This window comes from Lepidochelys kempii, chromosome 2, assembly GCF_965140265.1.
Source record: "Lepidochelys kempii isolate rLepKem1 chromosome 2, rLepKem1.hap2, whole genome shotgun sequence".
In the NCBI taxonomy this organism is placed as follows: domain Eukaryota; kingdom Metazoa; phylum Chordata; order Testudines; family Cheloniidae; genus Lepidochelys; species Lepidochelys kempii.
In genome coordinates this window covers 266,998,049-267,024,301 of record NC_133257.1, presented here as the reverse complement: position 1 = coordinate 267,024,301, position 26,253 = coordinate 266,998,049, and the positions used below count along the sequence as shown (strand labels likewise).

Sequence of the window (26,253 nt, the reverse complement as noted above, 5' to 3'; positions counted from 1 at the left end):
TAAATCATACAGAGTTTGTCTATGAATCTTGTAACTAAAACACTTAACTGCTAAAGTGATGGTTGCTATACAAAACCACTAGGTACGAAGATGCACTCAGCTTAATACTGAGAGTTGTTCAGAAAGCAATAACTTTCAAGATTTGACTTTAAATGGTTTGTAGTCCTAAATGTCCTGCGTCACAATATGGGGGTGGGGGGTTGGGGTACAATGAGTGTTTTTTTTATAGATCTGGAACTATATTTTCTGGAAAGCATATGATGATGATGTAGGCCTTGATTGAGTGAAAGTCTGTGCTGTTAGCATTAAGCGCTGGCAGCGTAAAACTTGGTGCTATGTACAACAGATTATCACATTCCATGCTTCAGAATTTATAATCTAGAGGAGATGCAAAGGAAAATCAAGACTATGAAAAAGCCAAAGGAAGGAGTGGTCATAGATTACAAAATTTTTACGAATTGGTGGTGTAAGCAGGCCTTGAGACTGAACCTACCATGGACCACCTCTCCCAGTGACTTCACCTTGGTGATTTGTTTTTGCCCCTGATCTCTGGGTGGCAGAGCTAATCCATACAAAATTATGTATTTCAACTCGTATTCAGTGGGATTGTGATAAAATAGCTCCACATCAACACTACCAGGACTAAGTACAAAAATGACACTGAAAACTAACTTGAGACAGGATTGATAGTATATAAGAATAGGTAAAAAGGTTAAATGTTTTGCTTTCCTAATCGTACCTCTTAAGAAACAGAGCTAGATCTGTGGTAGAGAACACTGGAGCCAAAATAAAACACGTAAGAATTAAAAACTACTTTGTATAGTTTCATAGGGATAGAAGTGTAGTTAGCATCCTTGCTTCCCGGTGCATGTCTGAATTGGTTAAGCCACAAGTGGCAGTGAAAGCAATATCAATGAAAATTAATCATAGAATCATAGAATATCAGGGTTGGAAGGGACCTCAGGAGGTCATCTAGTCCAACCCTTTGCTCAAAGCAGGACCAATCCCCAGCTAAATCATCCCAGCCACGGCTTTGTCAAGCCTGACCTTAAAAATATCTAAGGAAGGAGATTCCACCGCCTCCCTAAGTAACGCATTCCAGTATTTCACCACCCTCGTAGTGAAAAAGTTTTTCCTAATATCCAACTTAAACCTCCCCCACTCCAACTTGAGACCATTACTCCTTGTTCTGTCATCAGCTACCACTGAGAACAGTCTAGATCCATGCTCTTTGGAACCTCCTTTCAAGTAGTTGAAAGCAGCTATCAAATCCCCACTCATTCTTCTCTTCCGCAGACTAAACAATCCCAGTTCCCTCAGCCTCTCCTCATAAGTCATGTGTTCCAGTCCCCTAATCGTTTTTGTTGCCCTCCGCTGGACGTTTTCCAATTTTTCCACATCCTTGTAGTGTGGGGCCCAAAATTGGACACAGTACTCCAGATGAGGCCTCACCAATGTCGCATAGAGGGGAACGATCACGTCCCTCGATCTGCTGGCAATGCCCCTACTTATACATCCCAAAATGCCTTGGCCTTCTTGGCAACAAGGGAACACTGTTGACTCATATCCAGCTTCTCGTCCACTGTAACCCCTAGGTCCTTTTCTGCAGAACTGCTGCCGAGCCATTCGGTCCCTAGTCTGTAGCGGTGAATGGGGTTCTTCCGTCCTAAGTGCAGGACTCTGCACTTGTCCTTGTTGAACCTCATCAGATTTCTTTTGGCCAAATCCTCTAATTTGTCTAGGTCCCTCTCTATCCTATCCCTACCCTCCAGCATATCTACCTCTCCTCCCAGTGTCATCTGCAAACTTGCTGAGGGTGCAATCCATACCATCCTCCAGATCATTTATGAAGATACTGAACAAAACCGGCCCCAGGACCAACCCTTGGGGCACTCCACTTGATACCAGCTGCTAACTAGACATGGAACTATTGATCACTACCCGTTGAGCCCGACAATCTAGACAACTTTCTATCCACCTTATAGTCCATTCATGCAGCCCATACTTCTTTAACTTGCTGGCAAGAATACTGTGGGAGACCGTGTCAAAAGCTTTGCTAAAATCAAGGAACAACACGTCCACCGCTTTCCCCTCATCCACAGAGCCAGTTATTTTGTCATAGAAGGCAATTAGATTAGTCAGGCATGACTTGCCCTTGGTGAATCCATGCTGACTGTTCCTGATCACTTTCCTCTCCTCTAAGTGCTTCAGAATTGATTCCTGAAGGACCTGCTCCATGATTTTTCCAGGGACTGAGGTGAGGCTGACTGGCCTGTAGTTCCCAGGATCCTCCTCCTTCCCTTTTTTAATGAAATGAGTGGATTAGATAAATAAAGATCATATTGCAGTTCTAATTGAGATTATCATCTGATGTTACATAGTTGATCTAGAAGCATTTTATCATGCTTATATCATACAACATCTAGCTAGCTATTAAAGAGCCTTACTTATTAAGATGAGACAACAGAAAGTGCCTTTTTCAAATTTCATTTTCCAATTTAACTTTTTCTGTGGGACTGGATTTCCCTGATGCACTATATCACAAAGAAAGCTGAAATAGTGTTATGTCCTGACACCGGATTTCCACTAGATGGGAGTGTTTAGCCCTGTGTAGACTGCAGCATGTTGTGTTTTATCCTTTCGCATCCCTTATTGAATGTGTTTTGCACTCCAAGGGACATAATGCTGGTACATAACTACCTCATTTGTGTTCAGAAGCTCTCTTTAATCCATTTGCTTCCTGAATAGGGATGAGTGCAGTTTGACATCTTTGGCGAATTTGCAACTATATTCTTAGATAGAGATACATGGCTCTGTTTAAGTCCTGACTTTATTGAGCTTCAGGGACAGCATGACTGCAATGGAGCCATGAACTCAAGAAATACTGTTGCATAGTTCAGACTCGCAAGCTAACCTACATTTAAAAAATCAGTTTGGGTAGTGTTCTCCAAATTTCTAAATGCCTCTCCCCCTTCTCCAATGCCATTGGGGGGTGGGGGGGAATGAATATTTTAAGACACCTTTTAGAAACAGCTAGCATCATTCAGAAAAACCACTATTGACTCTGTAGTGCCAGATACCTATCTAACTGTATTGGAACCATGCTCACGCTCTTACTGCAAGATAAGCAAAAACTCATTTTCATTGTCCCTGGTTTGGCCAGTATCCACGCACCAATTGTCATTACAGGTGTCTTAGTAATAGCGTTCTGCATGAAGGAAACAAGAACTGGATTACTAGTCTCACTAGGTCAGCATTGCCTTAGAAGTTCTGCTAAGTTAGCACACACTTTTCCTAAAAGTTGTGTTAGGAATTATTTTGGGGATGTTCTATAGCCTGCATTATATAGGAGGTCAAATAGATGATCACAATGGTCCCCTCTTGCTTTAGAATCTATGACTTTTCCCTCGTGTAAGGCTAGTATTTCCCCCTTCAAAACCATCTTCCTGAAAAAGGAGCATTTTTAAGGATTGTATCTGGAACACCTTATCTGGAAGTTTAATTCCTGTGAAACAGGCTGATGGGTGTAAATCAAACTAGGGGAATGAGTGACAGGCTATTCAGAGCTCTGACAACGACACAGTGGGGAGGGGTGGGGGGATAGATATTTTCCAATTGACAAGAAAAACCTCTGGAGGGAAAGGGTTGGGCTACAAACCTTACAGTAGTTAGAACAGATATATTTGTCCTGGGGAACTAGACTTCCTGGCTTTCTCCACCTTACTTCTGCCTCTTAAGCAGCCCCTTACTGAACCTTGTACTGCAGGAGATGTTCTATGCTCCATACCAGGTTCTCAGCCTGGTAAGTTAGAGTTAGAAACTAGCAGCAGGCAGGGAGAGATGACCAGCTAGAATCGGGGAGGTGGGGGGCAGGCTGGGTGAGGGAGAGTTTTCAAGGGCAGGCAAGTCTTAACCCACCTCTACTTCCCATCAGCTGGAAATCCTCCCCCTCTTCTAGTACAGTGCCTTCAAGTGACCACTTTCAAGCCTTTACACACTGATCAGTCACCAGGGTGCTAAAACTCTGGGGATTAGCCAGTGACCTCAGGGTTAAAGTCTGCAGTGTCAGCAATGGAGACTTAAACTCTTCAAGTGGGTTTATTCTTGTGGACAAATTGGCAGTGGGTCCATTTATGAATCTATAGGGGCCTAAAAGGAATACAATAGGCCTTTGTTTAAAAAAAAAAAGACTAAGTTGTAGTGTGGCAACAAGGCTGCTCAGGTGCCCTATGTTTGCAGCAGCTCTATTCTTTACCTATCTCATTCTGCTACTCAGGACTGTGGATCTTGCATTTCTAATGGCCCACTGCAGATCTTGTCCAAAGGCCAGGAGTAGGGTTTTTAGGACAGATGAGAGTCCAGACGAAAGCTAATCTTGCTGCTTACCCTGAGCACACTGTAGCTCAATTAAAAAAAGTATCTTAAAAAACAACCTGCAGCTTCCCTGCCTCCTTTGACATTTGGTAGAGGTGCCTGAAATAAATCCTGCTCTTATTATGGCAAAGCCACTCTGCTTGAGTTAGCTTACTATCTCAATCTGACTTTTCTTTTTTTTTTTTTTTTTTTTTTTTTTCATTTTGCAGATGAATGGTTGAGACCTGTGATGAAGAAAGATAAGCAGGTGTTGGTGCACTGGGGCTTTTACCCAGACAGGTAAAGAAAGGAGGAGGGGAGAGAACCTTCATCTCTAAATCCTGAAAAAGCTTGTTAAAAAAGAGAAGTGTTAAATCTTAGAAGTTTGAAATTGCAGATGATTTAATCCATCTCATACAGATGAACTGTTCCTCTTACTTTAGTGGGTCTTATTTCTCCTGATGTCAAACCACCTTCTGCTCTGCAGCTGTGATTAAGTTTAGTGAACTTGCACATTGTTTTTCAGAACAAAATGGTGACATCCCAGCTTTGTATGGTCTGTACTTGTGCTCTTCTTTTCTAGTCCTACAGAATAATGCCACAGGGTCAGGCCCGTTAGTTTCATGTAAAAGAAAAGTTTAAACATCCCTCCTCCCCCACACACGCACTTATTTTCACCATTTTGCACACCATCTGATTGGATTGTTTCAGGTGTTTTTTAATGACTGTACAACACAGGCTAGAACACCCAACACACAGAGTATTAGTCTCATGCTGTATGGGCTCCTAGTGACTTAGTAATTCTTGCAGTACCCAGAACTAGAGAAAAGAGAGTTTGTTCATTCTAATAATACTTGAAAGTTATATTGGCATAGCTGTGTGTGTCGGTGTGACTAAAACACACCCCTGATCAACAGAGCTATGCTGACAAAATCTCCAGTGTAGGCACAGTTATGTTAATGTAGCTAATGCAGTTCAGAGAGGTGGTGGTCCTACACCAGCAGAAAAACTTCTGTCAGTATAGGCTGTGTCTACTGTAGAGGGCTATGCCAGCATAAGCTCCATAATGTAGACGTAGCGTAAGAATAAAATCTACACTGTAATACAGCTGCTCAGTGTGATACTGCCAGTGGTTATGGACTGGTGATATGGCACCTTTTCCTTCAATGTCTGTGATAGACCTCGTAATTTACCCTGAATCTCCTGAGTCCCAGTCCAGTGCCTTTTCATAGAATCGTAGGATAGTCCAGTCCCCTGCAGTCAAGGCAGGGCTAAGTATTATCTAGAGCAGTGGTTCTTAACCTGAGGTGCACGCCCCTTGGGGGTGCGAAATGCCCTTTCTGGGGATGCGAGACATGCCAGGCTTTTTTTTAGAAGGTAAATCATCGAAAACACAAATTAAGCACAGGCACATAAGTACAACTACTTTGTTTCATCAAACCTATGTATTTATTAACATTATACATTTTTAAACTATTACTGTAATATACAAGCAAAAAATATATCTAAGTTTAAAGAACTAACCTACTTCAAAGATTTTTGATAAGGGCTGCGAGAACATATTTGGATTTTTGATAAGGGACGCGAGAACATATTTTGAGAACCAAAGGGGTGCAGGCTGCAGTAAAGGTTAAGAACCACTGATCTAGAGTCTAGACGGTCCCTGACAGGTGTTTGTCTAACCTCCTCTCAAAAATCTCCAATGATGGAGATTCCACAACCTCCCTAGGCAATTTATTCCAGTGCTTAGCCACCCTAGCAGATAGGAAGTCTTTCCTAATGTCCAACCTAAACCTCCCGTGCTGCAATTTAAGCCCATTGCTGCTTGTCCTATCCTCAGAGGTTAAAAAGAACAATTTTTCTCCCTCCTCCTTGTAAGAACCCTTTATGAACTTGAAAACTGGTATGTCCCCGCTCAATCTTTTCTTCTCCAGATTAAAGGCCTATTTTTATTTTTATTTTTTTTCAATCTTCCCTCATAGGTCATGTTTGCTAGACCTTTCGTCATTTTTGTTGTTGTTCTCTGGACTTCTGCAGTTTGTCCACATCTTTCCTGAAATATGGTGCCCAGAACTGGACACAATAATCCAGTTGAGTCCCAATCAGCACAGAGTAGAGCAGAAGCATTACTTCTTGTGTCTTGCTTACAATATTCCTGCTAATGCATCCCGGGATGATGTTTGCTTTTTTTGGCACAGTGTGACACTGTGACTCATATTTATTTTGTGATCCACTGTGATATCCAGATCTCTTTCTGCAGTACTCATAGAATCATAGAATGTCAGGGTTGGAAGGGACCTCAGGAGGTCATCTAGTCCAACCCCCTGCTCAAAAGCAGGACCAATCCCCAATTAAATCATCCCAGCTAGGACTCCTTCCTAGGCAGTCATTTCCCATTTTGTGTGTCACTGTCTAATCCCATTTTATATTTTCATAGATCATAAAACCAGAAGAGCCCCTTAGATCATCTAGTCTGACCTCCTGTATATCACAGGCCATTAAACTTCACCCAGCTACCCCATATCAAGCCCAATAACTTGTGTTTGACTAAAGCATATCTTCCTGAAATTGATTTGAAGATACCAAGAAATGGCAAATCCACCACTTCTCTGTTAATTTGTTCCAATGATTAATTGCCCTCTTTGTTAAAACCACAATTAACTACAGCTGTTAGCTGAGGATCTTTATTACTGATGGTGTGATGTAAGAGGCAGAACACAACTACATTTTCAGATCCCAGGTAGCTTTCTGTGTTGGTTGTGTGTATGCTTAATATTTAAAAAAAAAAAAAAAAAACCCACACTTTTATATATTGACCTAATTGGATTGAAAGTTATTAAATATACAACCCCACCAACTTATTTCTCAAAGGCACTGTTTAGAGTGTAATTGCACCATACTATGTAGTGTGAATATGAGATGAAAATTTACAGTAGATAAGAATTTGTTTATAATCATGCCCATTACAGCCATCCAATAACCAGCATGAAAGTAAATCTAAATTTTCCCATGGAACTGTGTAGATTTCAATGACAGCTTGGTGTAAATGGCCTTTGCACTAGGAATCTGCAAACCTAAATGTAAAAATTTCTATTGAAAAAAATCCCTTCCTAGGGCCAAAATGTCCGTTGTGGTATGCTTGCAGGACTCGTTGATTTCAACAGGGGTTGTGTGTATGTGTCCAGTAGAAGTGAACACCAAATTCGCAGGTGGGAGGGATGGGACCACACTTCCTAATTACTTCTTCATTTTGCAATAAAGCATTTTTAGTACACTTTTATTTTTACATCAGTTATATTCAGTTCTGCGTACCAACTGTGTCCATATAAAAATCAGATAATCCAGCCAATTAAAGTGAGAGCAAAGAAATGCTGTGGCCTGCTTGGGTCTTTATCACATGCCTAGTGTTGATTACAAAGTTATCTGACTTTTTTTCGGTTGAACTGTTGCAAGTGACCATTTTTTGGGATGGCACGTAATTTGGTGAAACAGGAAAATAATGGTCAGATGGATTCTATAGAACTAGAGGCTTGTGGGAAAGATTATATTGCTGCCTTTTATTTTCGGAGTCTAATGAATCTTAATTAAAATCGATAAGGTTAAGAAACATGGGAGCAACTTAGTAAATTAATGGTGCAGAGAAATAAGAATTCACTTAGGAATTCCTTAAACACCACCGAAACCTGAAATTATCAGAAAATATATAATTTACTGTTCGTGAGCTTTTATAAATTTCTAACTCAGAAATTTAAATTTCTGTATTGCATCAGTTGCATTGAATCACTCCTTTTTCCACTGCATTTTTTTTAATATTCCTCTGAGAGAAGCCAGCAAATTTTCTTATGATAGAAAATAACTTGACACCATTCTGTCCTAGTGGTATGATTTGAACATGCTTTGATGGCTCAACAAACGCTCTTGCCAGTGGTTTTTGGGATGAACAACCTAGAGGACCAATTCATTTTTTCTCTTCTGATTTCCCTTTTAGCTATGATACTTGGGTTCATGCTAGTGACATTGAAGCTGAAATTGAAGATGCTCCAATTCCAGAAAAACCATGGAAGGTGAGAGCCTTTAAGAAAATTGTTCTGAAGTGCTATTTAAGTATGTTGTATCCTGAGGTGCTGTTCTGGAGGGTGTTTTGAAAGGATGAAGATGTAATAGAAAGACGGCCTGAGATATAAGGCCTTGTGTTAAAGGCCTGGTATGAACCTGAGGCTAAAAACTGAGTCTGTGGATTTATCGAGCAGTTCGATCAGAGCCTGTTGTATGGGCTATTTGGCCAGAGTCAGTACAGCACACAAAAAGAACAGACACATGCAGCCAAACATCTAACGACAGATGCATGTGCATGCAGTCTTTCCCACTTACATGGAAAAAGTCAAAATCAATATTTTTAGTATCACAATTAACATATAAAACACCCACATTTCTTTGGTTTGGAGATGACCCAAATGTTGCTTCTGGTGATTATAAAGAACGGGAAAGAGGAAATAACACATCCCTGTTATGCCAAGGATAATCTCTTACATTTAATTAGGCCTCATTCAAAGTGCTCTGTACTATGAGAATCTCTTTACTCACCACTAAATTTCAGCCACTGCTGAGGTAGAACCTAGCAACTGTTTAGTTGGGCATAGCATCATCATACAACCGTTTAGGACTGAGAGTGGAAAAATACCATTTGTGATCAAATTTCAGGGGAAACTTGGATAGACTGTAATATACAAACTGAGATCTGCCTAGAACATGAGGGTAGCATCCTTATGATTGGACCCTGATTTGGTTGGTCCCTGGGCATTACTGTAATGTAAATGTTAAATAGAATCCCCCAGGAGTATGATTATCATCCTGGGAAGCAGTGACTTTGAGAAAGATTTGGGGGTTGTGGTAGATAATTACCTGAATGTGTGCTCCCAGTGCTGTGATCAAAAGGGCTAATGCAATCCTTGGTTGCATAAACAGGAATCTCAAGTAGGAGTAGAGCGCTTACTTTACCTTTGTATTTGACGTTGGTGCAACCACTGTTGGAATGCTGTGTACCATTTTGTGTCCGCAATTAAAGAAGGAAGCTGATAAATTAGAGAGGGTTCAGAGAAGAGCCACAAGAATGATTAAAGAATTAGAAAACGTACCTTATAGTGATAGACTCAAGGAGCTTATCTAATTAGCTTAACAAAGAGAAAATTTAAGGGGTGACTTGATTAGTCTGTAAGTCCCTACATGGGGGACAAATATTTAATAATGGGCTCCTCAATCTCAAAAAGAAAGGTTTATAACACAATCCAGTGGCTGGAAAGTTGAAGCTAAACAAATTCAGACTGGAAGTGAGGTATACATTTATAACAGTGAGAGTAAACTAACCATTGGAACAATTTACCAGGGGTTGTGGTGGATTTTCTGTCACTGACAATTTTTAAATCAAGATTGGACTTTTTTCTGAAAGATCTGCTTTAGGAATTATTTCGGGGAAGTTCTGTGGCCTGCGTTATACAGGAGGTCAGACTAGATTAACACAGTGGGTCCCTTTTGGTTTAGACTCTCTGAAAAAGTGCCATGGTATTTTTAATCCCCAAAGGTAATCAGTATCTCTCCAGCCCAGGAAACATCAGTGCCGTGCTCGCGGAGTCTGTTTCAGGCCCTTGCCTAAGGGCATAACTTTGTGGGTTTTTTTTAAAAAAAAACACAAAATATGAAGTAACACAAAACAAATAAATTCCCCTGATCAAAGCATGCTGCAGACCCAGAGGTCTTTCCCCTAGCCTCTTAGTCCTGAAAGAATGACACACCCCTTTCTTTAATCCCAGCTGAGTTATGTGACAGGCAAGCAACTCATAACCCTTTCCTGTCTGTTTCATCCCTTCATAGTGTCTCCTCTGAAAGTTGGCAATTCCAGTATTACAGCTCCTTTAACAGCATATTGGGCATTCATAGAACCATCAAGTCATCTAGTCTAACCCCTTGCCAAGATGCAGGGTTTGTTGTGTCTAAACAATCCAAGACAGATGGCTATCTAGACTCTTTCTGAAAAAACACTTATTTGGTTCTTTTTGAATCCCCAATACCACTTTCTGTAGTACTTGAATCAATGCCCCTGGGGCATTGTAATAGAGGCAAATTCCAGGTCTGCTGATTTTTATTTCTCGTCTAAAATTGCCTTGCACTTTCACTTCCCACAATTGTTATGTAGCATTGCAAGGTTCTCTGAGAACTAATTTGTCTCATCCAAGAGGTAGCTGTATTTCAGTAAAAAGAAAAGGAGTACTTTTGGCACCTTAGAGACTAACCAATTTATTTGAGCATAAGCTTTCGTGAGCTTCAGCTCACTTCATCGGATGCATACTGTGGAAAGTATAGAAGATCTTTTTATACACACAAAGCATGAAAAATACCTCCCCCCACCCCACTCTCCTGCTGGTAATAGCTTATCTAAAGTGATCACTCTCCTTACAATGTGTATGATAATCAAGTTGGGCCATTTCCAGCACAAATCCAGGTTTTTTCTCCAACCCCTCAGACAGAGACAAACACCTACAAGATCTCTATCAAGCATTCTTACAACTACAGTACCCACCTGCGGAAGTGAAGAAACTGATAGAGCCAGAAGAGTTCCCAGAAGTCACCTACTACAGGACAGGCCTAACAAAGAAAATAACAGAACGCCACTAGCCGTCACCTTCAGCCCCCAACTAAAACCCCTCCAATGCATTATTAAGGATCTACAACCTATCCTGAAGGATGACCCAACACACTCACAAATCTTGGGAGACAGGCCAGTCCTTGCCTACAGACAGCCCCACAACCTGAAGCAAATACTCACCAGCAACCACATACCACACAACAGAACCACTAACCCAGGAACCTATCCTTGCAACAAAGTCCGCTGCCAACTGTGCCCACATATCTATTCAGGGGACACCATCACAGGGCCTAATAACATCAGCCACACTATCAGAGGCTCATTCACCTGCACATCCACCAGTGTGATATATGCCATCATGTGCAAGCAATGCCCCTCTGCCATGTACATTGGTCAAACTGGACAGTCTCTACGTAAAAGAATAAATGGACACAAATCAGATGTCAAGAATTATAACATTCATAAAACAGTGGGAGAACACTTCAATCTCTCTGGTCACGCGATTACAGACATGAAAGTTGCGATATTACAACAAAAAAACTTCAAATCCAGACTCCAGTGAGAGACTGCTGAATTGGAATTCATTTGCAAATTGGATACAATTAACTTAGGCTTGAATAGAGACTGGGAGTGGCTAAGTCATTATGCAAGGTAACCTATTTCCCCTTGTTTTTTCCTACCCCCCTCTGCCCCCCCCGGACGTTCTTGTTAAACCCTGGATTTGTGCTGGAAATGGCCCACCTTGATTATCATACACATTGTAAGGAAAGCGATCACTTTAGATAAGCTATTACCAGCAGGAGAGGGGTGGGGGGAGGTATTTTTTCATGCTTTGTGTGTATAAAAAGTTCTTCTACACTTTCCACAATATGCATCCGATGAAGTGAGCTGTAGCTCACGAAAGCTTATGCTCAAATAAATTGATTAGTCTCTAAGGTGCCACAAGTACTCCTTTTCTTTTTGCGAATGCAGACTAACACGGCTGTTACTCTGAAACCTGTATTTCAGTGATGGTGATGTGATCCTTATTTCACTTACCTCACAGCTTTGTTGAGACTGTTTTTTCTTTGAGTGCTTGCTCATGTCCATTCCATGTTAGGTGTGTGCACACTGCATGCACCATTGCCATAGATTTTTCCCGTAGTGGTATCCGTTGGGCTGGCTCTAGCACCCTCTGGAGCCGTGTGCTCATGCACCAGTATAAGGAGTGCTGCCAGCCATGAACGCTTTCAGTTCCTTCTTACCGCCCATGACAGTTGCTGGACCAACCCTTTTTGCTTTGGCAAGGCTTTCTTCCCAGGGGTTTTGGACTCTCGCTCTTTGTTCTTAGTTATCATAGTTTAGTATGTATAGTTTTTGTAATTAATATTATTGTACATAGTGTAAATAGATCCTGTCGTCAAGGGACTCAGTCGCCCCAGGGGCCAGGCATGCCATGATCCACGGGCTTCAAACCTTATGCCTTCTATGGCAAACCTATGCCCATGAGTGATCCGTACTCCAACTACTTGAAGTGCTTGGTGGAAGACTCACATGAAGGACAAGTGCCAGATCTGTCGGGACTTCAGACCATGCATTAAAGAGGGCAGAGACATTAGGCTGAAGGCTGTCTTCATGGAAGCTGTCCTCAGACCAGACTCAGAGCAGAGGTGCTCTGATCTGACACCAAGCATTTCGGCATTAGGGTGAAGTGCTGCTCTGGCACCGAGCTCTTCCTGGCACTATTTATTATCTAGGTGCCAAGGAAAAAGCACAAAAAGCAGCGCACCAACAGACGGCACTCACGGGTGAAGAAGAAAGACAAGTGCGGGGAGGGAAGGCAACACAGTGAGACCCGTGCCAGGCCACTCTTCCATTCCCAGGCCCATGATGGCACTGTCAACTCTGCCTAGAGTGATGAGTCTGATGTGGGACCGTCCGCCAATAACCGGAAGCCACCTTGGCTGTTCCGTCGATCTCAGAGGCTGTTCAAGCAGCGAGGGTCCTACTTTCTCTCTCGGTCCCCTCCAGCTCTGTTGGGACACCCTCCAGCTCCAGTGTCCAGAATCAAGAAGCAACAGAGGGCATCAGGCTCATTCCCAACACAGGGCCCCCTGGCACCCTGTAGAGGCAATCCAACCCTGATCCCAGTGTCCCAACCATCTCTGGTCCGCCACCGGTCCCAGAACCTGGGCATCACATGGTGGCAGAATCAGCTACCACTCCTCCATGGTCTCTGAGAGAGACCTCTCTTCTGAGTCCAAAGGGGAACCATATGTGCAACCTCAGGCTCACCACAGGTATCCAACCTATACACCACCAGACTTCAGTACCAGTCCTCCCAATGGGTCACTGGCCAATGCAGTGGCTGTACTGGAACCGCTGGGGATTTCCCCTGGCACTGGGTCCTCCCTCCCATTGCTCCTACTTGGTTGTTTCCGGGAGGCACGCTACCACTCCTCCTTGCTCAGCATCAGACCCCAACTCTAGTACCAACCCTGGTTGGACATCGCTGAGGCTGGGGAAGAAGAGGGAACCCCTCCTCTTGTGCAAACTTCCTCCTCATCCTCTCCACACAAGGCTTTCACAGGACCCAATAGCCTGATTCTGCAGGGCGATTTCAGGGCCCATCAGGACCTTTTGAAATGGGTAGCTGCGAACCTGAGTCTGGAAATTGAGGACCTTAAAGAGACATCCCACAGCCTTACTGAGATCCTGGCTGCAGTAGCTTCCTCTAAGGTGGCCTTACACATCAATGAGGTGGCGATTGGACCAGTCAAGACCCTATGGCAAACTCCTTCTCTTCCCCCGCCTCACGGAGGGCAGAGAAAAATTATTATGTGCCAGTGAGTGGGTTCAAATACTTGTACTCGCACTATCCTCCAAGATCTCTGGTGGCAGCTGCAGCAAATGAGGGACAGGCAAGGCCACTTGAGCACAACGTTTTCGGAAGAAAGGTTAATTAGACAGGTAGCCTTCAACTACCTAGCTCTAACCAGCAAGCTTTGCTGGGGAGATAGTTATAATCTGTGGGACTCACTGGCTAAATTTAAAGACTCCCTGCCCCAAGATGCAAGGCAAGAATTTGCTGCCCTCTTGGAAGAGGGTAAAAATGTGGCTACAACTTCTCTACAGGTGGCTCTGAATGCAGTCAATGTGACAGCCAGGACAGTGGCCTCCACTGTCACCGTGAGGTGGCGTTCTTGGCTCCAGTCCTTGGAGCTTTCTCACAAGGTCCAACAGTCCATCTAGGGCCTCCCCTCCGAAGGCTCCTCTAGGACCACCCTACCATTTTTCGGCCTTTATGCTCTGCTGGCTTTCAGGAAGCACTTCAGACCCCAACATCCTCCTTGTTTCTCGGTGCCTCCAAGATAAGAGCTCTACAAAGGAAAAGGTTATAAATGGTGCTAACCACACTCATCCACCTCAGCCTCCCAGCCAGGGTCTCAGAGGTACTCCAGGGGGCCCAAGCAGGTGTTTTGAAGGTGCACACAAGGCTGCTGTACCAATCACCATTTCGGATCCATTCCCCTTTTTACTTTTGGACCATCTGTCACACTTTAGCCCAGCATGATCATACATAACATCGGACTGTTGTGTTCCAAGTACAGTGACAATTGGCTATACCCTTCAATTTTCATCTGCCTCTCCCTCCAGTTCTCCTTCCCCATCCTTCTTCAGGGATCCTTCTCACGAGCATCTCCTCGCCTAGGAGGTGCAGCCCCTCCTACGAATGGGGGTGGGGGAGGTGTTCAACAAGATTTGAGAGGAAAGAGGTTTTTATTCCTGATATTTCCTAATCCCAAAGGCCAAAGGGGAAATCTGAACCATCCTGGACCTGCGTCACCTCAACAGATACCTTAAGGAACAGGTTCCGCATTATCTCTCTGGATCCAGGAGACTGTTACACCATCCTTGACTTAAAGGATGTATATTTTCACATTTCTATTTTCTGTGGTCACAGAAGATTTCTCAGGTTTGTCTCAGGGTCAGCACCACTACCAGTTCACCACTCTTCCCTTCAGCCTATCAGTGCCCGCCCCTGTGTCTCCCCTCCCCCCCCCCTGGATTTTCACTAAATCTATGTTTGGAGGTAGCAGCCTTCCTTAGATGGCGAGGCATCCAGGTCTACCTGTACCTTGATGACTGGCTGATCAAAGGCTGGCAGGCTCAAGTTCAGAACAGCATCAGCACAGTCCAAACCACTTTCCGAGCACTGGGTCTGCTGATAAAAGTCAATTCTTGTCTCGGTTCAGAGAATAGAATGTATTGGGGAGTGCTTGACTTGATCCAAGGTAGGGCCTTCCTGCCGGAAGCCCAATTCAGGACCATGTCGGACCTGATATCCGATGTCATGGTCCACCCAATTACGACAGCTTGGGTTTGCCTCAAGCAACTGGGGCACATGGTGGCATGCACTTGTGTTTCAACATGCAAGACTTCCCCCCTCCAGATGTGGCTAGTGTCGGTATAGTCCCTCAACAGACACCATTTGGACTCTATATACTCACAGTTCCTCCCCATGTCCTTGCCTCCCTGCAATGGTGGAAAGACCCAAGATCAGTAATGATGGGGGTGACCTTTGCTACTCTTTGACCGTCTGTAGCTTTAATCTCGGACATACTGGACTTAGGGTGGGGAGCCAACCACAACAACCTCAGGACTCAGGGCCTCTGGCCCCAAGAACTCTCCCTGCACATAAATGTCATGGATCTCAGAGCAGTACGTGTAGCTTGCCAAGTGTTCCTTCCCCAGATCTCAGGCAAAGTGGTGCAAGTCCTGACAGATAATACCATGGCCATGTTCTATATCAACAAACAGGGAGGGGCCTGATCTTCAGCCCCTATGTCTATAGGACATCTCCAGGAAGCACTCCATTCTTCTTGAGGTGTCACATGTCCCAGGAGCCCGGAATGTACTGGTGGATCACCTCAACAGATCCTTTTCCTAATACCATAAGTGGTCCCTTCACTTTTAGAGGTCACCAGGTTAATCTTCTAAAGGTGTCGCGCCCTCTCCCCCCCCCCCCCCCCCGGCAGACCTGTTCACTACCAGACAGAACAGGAAATGCCATCAGTTTTGCTTGCTGCATGTGCACAGCCCGCACTCCCTCTCCGATGCTTTTCTGCTCCCATGGTCAGATCTCCGATTCTGTGCCTTTCCCTGGATCCCTCTGGTTCACAAGGTTCTCCTAAAAGTCAAATGAGACAAGGAAAGAGTTATTCTGATAACCCTGGCATGTCCACGCCAACACTGGTTTGGCACATTCCTTGATCTGTCAGTAGCATCTTCACTCTCAATCCCACTCTGTCTGGACCTAATCTCACAAGACCACAGCCGGTTGCTTCACCTGAACCTTGCCTCCCTGAACCTAATTGTGTGGTTGCTGCATGGCTGAACCTAGAGGAACAAGCTTGCTCAGAACAGGTCCACAGGTCTTGTTAGGGAGTAGAAAGCCGTTTACCAGGTTCACCTACCTGCTGCCAAGTGTAAATGCTCCTCGACATGGGCATCTTAACAAGCTCTCTCTCAGTCTCGATATTCCTTCAATGTATCTTGGACTACTTGCTCCACTTAAAGCAGCAGGGACCGGCCTTCGCATTTATGAAGATGCACTCAGCAGCAGTCTCAGCCTTCCACCCTCCAGTGAACGGCAGGTCAGTGTTCTCCCACGAGATGATGGTACAGTTTCTCAAGGAGTTGGAGAAGCTCTATCCTCATGAGCTGATTTTCTCCCCCCCGCACTCCCCTCCCATGGGACTTAAACCTTATTCTGTTGAGACTCACGGGTCCCCCCGCATTTGAGCCGCTAGCATTGTTCCCTCTGCTGCTTCTCTCTTGGAAAGTCGCCTTCTTGATAGCAAACACATCGGTCAGAAGGGTCTCTGAAACCAAGGCCCTTATATCAAAACTGCCTTACACACTGCTCTTCAAGGACAAGGTCCAACTGCGGCCCCACCCAGCCTTCCTGCCAAAGGTGGCATCACAATTCTATAACCATTTTCCTGCCAGTTTTCTTCCTGGAGCCTCTCAAGAACTCTGAGTAATGGCTGCTTCACTCATTGGACTCATTAGGAATACCCTTGCCTTTTCTATGGAGAGGACTGAACCCTTCCACACATCCATGCAACTCTTCGTAGCAGTATTGAAAAGGGTGAGAGGGCTACCTGCGTCAGCCCGGATAACCATCTGTGTTTGGGTGTGCTACAAGCAGGCGAATGTCCCGCCTTTGGCCATCTTAACCGCTCACTCCACAAGAGCCCAGGCTTCGTTAGCAGTGTTCCTCACATGGGTCCCGATCCAGGACGTCTGCAGGGCTGCAGTCTGGTTATCAGTACACACCTTCGCATCTCGCTATGCCATCACCCAACAAGTCCTGTTTGATGCCAGTTTCAGGAGAGTGGTATTGCTGTAAGCAAGTCCGTGAACTCCGAGCCCGCCGCTGGGGGTACTGTTTGTGAGTAACCTAACATAGAACATATTCAGAAGGGAAGAAACGGTTACTAAGCTTTCCATAACTGTTCTTTGAGATGTGGTATATCTTGATTTTAGTAAAGCTTTTGATACTGTCCCGCATGACCTTCTCATAAATAAACTAAGGGAATGCAACCTAGATGGAGCTATTATAAGGTGAGTATAAAACTGGTTGGAAAACTGTTCCCAGAGAGTAGTCATCCGTTGTTCATACTGGAAGGTTATAACGAGTAGGGTCCCGCAGGGATCAGTTCTGGGTCCTGTTCTGTTCAATAACTTCATCAGTGATTGAGATAATGGCATAGAGAGTACACTTATAAAGTTTGCGGACAATACCAAGTTGGGAGGGGTTGCAAGTGCTTTGGAGGATAAGATTAAAATTCAAAATGACCTGGACAAGCTGGAGAAATGGTCTGAAGTAAATAGGATGAAATTCAATAAGGACAAATGCAAGTACTCCATTTAGGAAGGAACAGTCAGTTACACACATATAAAATAGGAAATGACTGCCTAGGAAGGAGTACTGCGGAAAGGGATCTGGGGGTCATAGTGAACCACAAGCTAAATATGAGTCAACAGCGTAATGCTGTTGCAAAAAAAAAAAAAAATCATCATCATTCTGGGATGTATAAGCAGGAGTGTTGTAAACAAGACACGAGAAGTAATTCTTCCACTTTACTCTATGCTGATTAGGCCTCAAATGGAGTATTGTGTCCAGTTTTGGGTGCCACGTTTCAGGAAAGATGTGGATAAATTGGAGAAAGTCCAGAGAAGAGCAACAAAAATGACTCAAAGTCTAGAAAACATGATCTGTGAGGGAAGATTGAAAAAATTGGTTTTGTTTAGCTTGGAAAAGAGAAGACTGAGAGAGGACATAACAATTTTCAAGTACGTAAAAGGGTGTTACAAAGAGGAGGGAGAAGAATTGTTCTTAACCTCTGAGGATAGGACAAGAAGCAATGGGCTTAAATTGCAGCAAGGGTGGTTTAGGTTGGACATTAGGAAAAACTTCCTAACTGTCAGGATGGTTAAGCACTGGAATAAATTGCATAGGGAGGTTGTGGAATCTCCATCATTGGGGATTTTTAAGAGCAGATTAGACAAACACCTGTCAGGAATGGTCGAGATAATCAGTCCTGCTACGAGTGCAGGGGACTGGACTAGATGACCTCTCGAGGTCCCTTCCAGTCCTATGATCCTATAATGATTCTTTGTGTTGCTCATGTCCATTCCATGACCCACCCTTGTTACCCCTCTGTCGGAGTTACCAGCAAGAAGCAACTGAGAGGGTATGTGACCAGTAGTGACCCTTATGCCAGCGCATATGCACACAGCTCCAGAGGGCACTAGGACCAGTCTGACGGATACCACACAGGGAAAAATCTCTGCCAGCAGATCACATGGCACACACACATCTAACGTGGAATGAACATGAGTGACAGATTTCAAACAGCAGTTACGGAAATAATTGGCAATGGTTTTTTTGTAAAGTGGTTCGACATCCTTCGATGAAGGGTGTAATAAAAGCAGAAAGCACTGTAATAACTGAATTTTTGTACAGAATTATGAAGGATTGCTGTTGTAGGAACTGCTTTAAACCCCCAACATACTATAGCAGCGGCCAAAGCACTGAAAATTAAAATTCTGATTTCTTCTTGCATAGAGAAGTTAACCATTTTCGGTTAGGTCCTTCCATTTTAAAGGCGATGAAGAAAATAAACTCTTGCTGTGGTCTTTCACTTTATTGAAATCAATTCTTAGCTGTTTTGGGGGTGATATCACTAGAATCAGTTAAGGGCTTGCCTAGATTGCAAATTTGCTGCGTTCGTGCTAGTGATTTAAGCTCTTGAGTCTGGTTGTGGTTTGGCTCAGTCCTGAAATAGATGCCAATTTCTGCAAGCTCTGCTGAGCACATTGCACAGTCCATGTCCCTTGGATTGATTCCAGCTTGCCAAAAGCATTTGGACGATGGCAAAATTGTGCCAATTGTACGAAAATAACCTTCCAACATATGTATGAAAAGCAGTGATGGATTGTTATAGTGACATTTGCACAGTCATTAACATCTTGCTTTCGTTAAAAGGGTTATGATTTAACTGGAACTCTGACCATTGCTGCTGTTAGGTATGAAAACTAAATCAACACTTTCTGGTCTATTGAACTTGTAAGGGCTCAAAACAACAATAGCAGCCTTATTTAGGTTCTTTACATGATTAGAGGTCTGTTTGTGGCACAATGGTTTCTCTCTTGATTTAGTTCATTGAAAGAAAACAAGATAAGGAAACAATTGTAATAAAGATTGCACATACTGCTTATTCATTTATAAATAGAGAAGAACATTTCATGCTGTTGTGTTTTGTTACTAATTTGTTTAGCATCAATGCAGGAGGAGGTCTTTGTGGTTAGATCAGGAGAAGAAAATTAATTTTTGGTTGGATGATTGGAGAGGGGTGGGGTTGATTTTATAAATAGCTCTTTAAATCTTGTTTTAAATATTAAAGTCAAGCTCAAGCCTATTTTTATTACTTACATATTTAAACTAGAAGCCCATTCAAAGAGGTTATCCAAGTAAATCAGTGTCTGGTTTTCTAGACAGTCTTCTATAGCTAGCTGAAAACTCTTTCACTTGTGATTCTGCTTCCTCCCCTCCCTTTTGCTCCTTTGGCTGTGGCAGAGTATCTCTTGGTTATCTTCCAGGCTTCTGGAATCCTGGACCAGTGTTGCTTTCAAGCAGGATGAAGGCAGGGATGATGTGTTCTGACTATCGCTTGACACGTGAAGCCATTTGAATTTCATGAAAAGCCTTAGTTGACAAAAATGGTTGCTCACTGGAGCACTTCAAGTGTGAAGTGAAGAGTTTAATTGTTTGTTTCCCCATCCCCATGCTTTTGTCTGTAGAGGTCAAAGTGTCACTGGTATTTGTTGTTAAGGTGTAGTTCGGAAAAGGTGAATAGATGAGCCTGTATTACTGAAACTGCCTGTCAAAAGATGGCATTGTCCAGGAATGTTGACATTACATATATTTAGTCAATTTTTCTCTTTTCAGCTAGCTTTTTAAGAAATATGAATCACTGTCCAAGACAAAAACTGATTGCAGTCTCCTGTAGCTACAAATCAGTCTTTAGAACTGCATGGGAAAAGCCTAATAAGGCTTGATAGTGGGAAGCAGTGGCATTGATGTGTCCCTTTCAGAATCTTACAAGGCTTTTAGTGCTGCTCAATTGGTAGATGTTTCATTCCCAAATCTCTACTCCATAAGTGTCAATTTCATTGATTGGTGTCCATGTTGGAATGTACTATATATTTGTACATATGTGTGACTTCAGTACAGGTTAAGAGAATGATTGCCGAAGGGACTACAGTTCTCTCTTCATTCCCAGAACAGGCATGGCATCAATGCAAGCTTCCCCTACTTCTAGGAATGAGAGGGAAGTTCAGTCCTTGAGCTTTCTGTTGAGACTGCCAACAAAGACACCAGCTGTGAGCATTACTTTTTTTGTGTGTGATGGGGACAGCTATCCACTGGGAATTGGATTGTGACCATCAAGATGTTCCCTGTTATACCTTAAAGGTTTTTGTACAGAGTGCAGTTTTTGTATCTTTAGTCTCAAAGTGACATGTTCATACAGAATTGTCCCAACAAGAGCTCTCACCTGCCAGCACAAAAGACTTAGAATAACTAAGCAGCGGAAACAAGGAGGAAGTCAATAGACTTGGCATAATTACTTTGTTGCATTGCTTTATGCAGTTATTGTGTCTTAAATTTGGTACATAGGAAACTAATAAATGCTTTCCAAAACCTCCAACTTTGATAACCAAATTATAGTACTCCCTTTTCTTAGAGTCTTACTGGATTGGTGATGGAGGCTTGTGTTCAAGTGTAAAGCTAGTGCAGAAACCTTGGCATTAGTGGGAGTCTATTTACTGACATCGAGATTTGTTGGATTTGCTGTTAGGTTCATGCCAAATGGATTCTGGACACAGATATATTCAATGAATGGATGAATGAAGAGGATTATGAGGTGGATGAGAACAAGAAGCCAGTGAGTTTTCGCCAGCGAATCTCTATGAAGAATGAAGAGGTATGGTATTTCTCTGTTGGTGGATGACTTGTTGATTTTTAGCAGTGTTAATTATATTCTTTACTACCATGTAAGTCAGACGTCTTGGGAATCAAAGCTGCTAAATTAGGTGCCAGTCTCTCAGGAGCTAATGGTACCAAGGTCACATGTAAATGCATATATGTTGCACCCTTCTGGAAAATGGACATACTTGGTGTTTCCTTTTGACACAGCAAAGTGTCTTTTTTCCCCAAAAAATATAAATGTTGGGGCCTACTTTGCTTTTTCTTTTCCCTCCACAAACTTAAATTGGGGTAAATTGATACAGAATCAATTTAAGATCTTAATTTCCAAATTTCTTTAGCCTGAAGTACATGTTGAGACCACTAACCCACACTTGTCACTATAATTGGGGAAAACACTGAAAACAGTAGCTATTCCTAGAAGTTACTCAGAGTTCAAGGTTAAATGCCAAATGTTCCCCATTCTGAGTGGGCCCAGTGCTTCAAACAAGTCAAAAGTTTGTATTTGGACCCTGCGGTGTTTTAAAAGCCCATTTCTGTGGCAGACAGCCATGCCAGCAGTTAAAGGTTAATTGTAGAAATGGTACAGGCCGCTTTTCATATTGCAGTGTGGGTATTCTGGGGCTGAACTTGGTTGCTGCTGCAGTGCTCTTGTTTTAGCACCCTGGATGCAGGGCATATTAGGAGAGATCTGCAGTCTTAGTTTCAATGAGCTGTGGTAATTGGTACTGACTGACAACTTCGCTTCTCTAACAGCCTGTCCGTAGCCCTGAGAGAAGAGACCGGAAAGCAGCAGCAAGTACCAGGAAAAGAAAGCATTCACCTTCCCCTCCCCCCACTCCCATGGAATCAAGGAAGAAGACTGGAAAGAAAGGGTGAGTGTCAGGATCAGACAACCAAAGATGAGCTTTGCTCAGGCTGAAACTGGAGCAGAGAGAGCTCTTGAAACAAGTAATTTTCCTCCATTCTTCCCCCAACATAACCATGTGTTTGCAATTGGAATGTATGAATTTTGCCTGCAGATGGAGCAAAGTCTGGTGCAGTCATTTATTCTAAACCTAATGAGAACTCCACCATTGAGAGGCAGATATCATTAACAGTGAGACTTAGGATTTGTCCATATTAGAAAAGTATTCCCGATTGATCGAATTACACTAGTGCAAATCCCTTATGTAGATAGATGCATTTATAAAGGTTTAAATTTTGTTTACATCATTTTAGTTTACACTTGTAAATTACTGAATTAAATTGAACCAATTTAAGTTCTTTAGTGTTCATAAAATTTTAAATGTCTACAAAGAGGAGTTTGCAGCTGGATAACTAGAGAAAATTTTTAATCCAGTTAGCTACACTGGTACAACTTTCCTAATGCAGACCAGCCCTCGCTGATTATTAGTGACTGCAAATGATTTTTATTGTGTTTTTGCCCTTCTATGTTGCTTTGATCTATGAAGGCCTAAAAGGGTTTTTACAAGATAAAGAATGTAAGAACGGTCATCCTGTGTCAGACCAAAGGTCCATCTATCTCAGCATCCTGTCTTCCAACAGTGGCCAATGCCAGGTGCCCCAGAGGGAATGAACAGAACAGGCAATCATCAAGTGATCCATGCCCTGTCACACATTCCCAGCTTCTGGCAAACAGAAGCTAGGGACACCATCTCTGTCCGTCTTGGCTAATAGCCATTGATGGACCTATCCTCCATGAACTTACCGAGTTCTCTTTTGAATCCTGTTATAGTCTTAGCCTTCACAACATCCTTTGGCAAAGAGGCTGACTATGTGTTGTGTGAAAAAATACTTCCTTTTGTTTATTTTAAACCTGCTGACAAGTAATTTCATTTGGTGACCCCTAGTTCTTGTATTATGAGGAGGAGTAAATAACACTTCTTTATTTACTTTCTCCACACCAGTCATGATTTTATAGACCTATCATATCCGCCCCCTTAGTCGCCTCTTTTCCAAGCTGGAAAGTCCCAGTCTTATTAATCTCTCCTCATACGGCAGCCGTTCCATACCCCAATCATTTTTGTTGCCCTTTCCTGAACCTTTTCCAGTTCCAATATAGCTTTTCTGAGATGGAGTGACCACATCTGCACGCAGTATTCAAGATATGGGCGTACCATGGATTTATATAGAAGCAATATGATATTTTCTGTCTTATTATCTATCCCTTTCTTAATGATTCCCAACATTCTGTTTGCTGTTTTGACTGCCACTGCACATTGAGTGGATGATTTCAGAGAACTATCCACAATGACTCCAAGATCTTTCTTGAGTGGTAACAGCTAATTTAGATCCCATCACCTTATATGTATAGTTGGGATTATGTTTTCCAATATGCATTACTTTGCATTTACCAGCATTGAATTTCATCTGCCATTTTGTTGCCCAGGCCCCCAGTTTTGAGAGATCCTTTTGTAGCTCTTTGCAGTCTGCCTGGGACTTAACTATCTTGAGTAGTTTGCATCATCTGCAAATTTTGCCACCTCACTGTTTACTTGGTTTTCCAGATCATTTATGAATATATTGAATAGGACTGGTCATAGTACAGATCACTGGAGTACATCTCTACTTACCTCTCTCCGTTCTGAAAACTGACCATTTATTCCTACCCTTTGTTTCCTATCTTTTAACCAGTTACCAATCCATGAGAGGCCCTTACTTCGCTTAAGAGCCTTTCGTGAGGGACCTTGTCAAATGCTTTCTGAAAATCTAAGTACACTATATCCACTGGATCCCCATTGTCCACGTGCTTGTTGGACCCCCCCTCAAAGAATTCTAGTAGATTTGTGAGGCATGATTTCCCTTTACAAAAACCATGGTGACTCTTCCCCAACAAATTATGTTCATCTATGTGTCTGACAATTTTATTCTTACTATAGTTTCAACCAGTTTGCCCGATGCTGAAGTCAGGCTTACCAGCCTGTAATTACCGGGATCACTTCTGGAGCCCTATTTAAAAATTGGCGTCACATTAGCTATCCCCCAATCATTTGGTACAGAAGCTGATTTAAATGATAGGTTACAGACTACAGTTAGTAGTTCTGCAGTTTCACATTTGAGTTCCTTCAGAACTCTCGGGTGAATCCCATCTGGTCCTGGTGACTTACTACTGTTTAGTTTCAGTTTGTTCCAAAATCTCCTCTAATGACACCTGTCTAGGACAGTTCCTCAGATTTGTCATGTAAAACAAATGGCTCAGGTTTGGGAATCTCCCTCACATCCTCACCCATGAAGACTGATGCAAAGAATTGATTTAATTTCTCTGTAATGACCTTATCGTCCTTGAGTGCTCCTTTAGCATCTCGATCGTCTACTGGCCCCACTGGTTGTTTAGCAGGCTTCCTGCTTCTGATGTACTTTTTAAAAAAAAATTTTTTTTTAAGATTACTTTTTGAGTCTTTGGCTAGCTGTTCTTCAGATTCTTTTTTGGCCTTCCTACTTATATCTTCATTTGCCAGAGTTTATGCTCCTTTCTATTTCCCTCACTAGGATTTAACTTCTGCTTTTTAAAGGATGCCTTTTGGCTCTCACTGCCTCTTTTACTTTGTTGCTTAGCCACAGTGACACTTTTTTTGGTTCTCTTACTATGTTTTTTTAATTTGGGGTATACATTTAAGATGAGCCTCTATTATGACGTCTTTAAAAAGTTTCCATGCAGCTTTCAGGGATTTCACTTTTGGCACTTTACCTTTTAATTTCTCTATAACTAACTCCCTCATTTTTGTGTAGTCCACCTTGCTGAAATTAAATGCTACAGTGTTGGGCTGTTATGGTGTTTTCCCCACCACAGGGATGTTGCATTTAATTTAGAGCTGTCAAGCGGTTAAAAAAATTGTGATTAATCACACTGTTAAACCATAATAGAATACCATTTATTTAAATCTTTTGGGATGTTTTCTACATTTTCAAATATAATTTCACTTGCGCCACAGTATACAAAGTGTACAGTTCTCACTTTATATTTATTTTTATTACAAATATTTGCACTGTAAAAAACACAAGGAATAGTATTTTTCAGTTCACCTAATACAAATACTGTAGTGCAGTCTCTCTATCATGGAAGTTCAACTTACAAATGTAGATTTATGTACAAAAAAATAATTGCATTCAAAAATAAAACAATGTAAAACTTGAGTTTAGAGCCTACACGTCCACTCAGTCCTACTTCTTGTTCAGCCAGTTGCTCAGACATTCAAGTTTGTTTACAAGTGCAGGAGATAATGCTTCCTGCTTCTTGTTCACAGTGTCACCTGAAAGTGAGCACAGGCATTCACATGGCACTGTTGCAGCCAGTGTTGCAAGATATTTATTTGCCAGATGTGCTAAAGATTCATATGTCCCTTCATGCTTCATTCACCATTCCAGAGGACACGCGTCCATGCTGATGATACGTTCTGCTCGAGAACAATCCAAAGCAGTGCGGAACAATGCATGTTCATTTTCATAATCTGAGTCAGATGCCACCAGCAGAAGGTTGGTTTTCTTTTTTGGTGGTTCAAGTTCTGTAGTTTCCGCATTGGAGTGTTGCTCTTTTAAGACTTCTGAAAGCCTGCTCCACACCTCATCCCTCTCAGTTTGGAAGGCACTTCAGATTCTTAAATCTTGGGTCAAGTGCTGTAGCTATCTTTAGATATCTCACATTTGTACCTTCTTTGCGTTTTGTGAAATCTGCAGGGAAAGTTTTCTTAAAATGAACAAGTTGCTGGGTCGTCATCTGAGA

General features: G+C 42.6%; 1 protein-coding gene across 4 annotated transcripts in view; it reads left to right on the top strand.

Moving 5' to 3' along the window:
• The window catches only part of SMARCC1 (SWI/SNF related BAF chromatin remodeling complex subunit C1), a 178,314-nt gene that overhangs the window by 31,858 nt on the left and 120,203 nt on the right, over positions 1-26,253 (top strand). For all 4 annotated transcript variants that reach the window (XM_073334923.1, XM_073334922.1, XM_073334925.1 and 1 more), the window contains 4 exons: positions 4,584-4,653; positions 8,342-8,417; positions 21,403-21,528; positions 22,287-22,405. In XM_073334923.1, the coding sequence (XP_073191024.1) occupies positions 4,584-4,653; positions 8,342-8,417; positions 21,403-21,528; positions 22,287-22,405 (391 nt within the window). The remainder of the gene's footprint in view (positions 1-4,583; positions 4,654-8,341; positions 8,418-21,402; positions 21,529-22,286; positions 22,406-26,253) is intronic.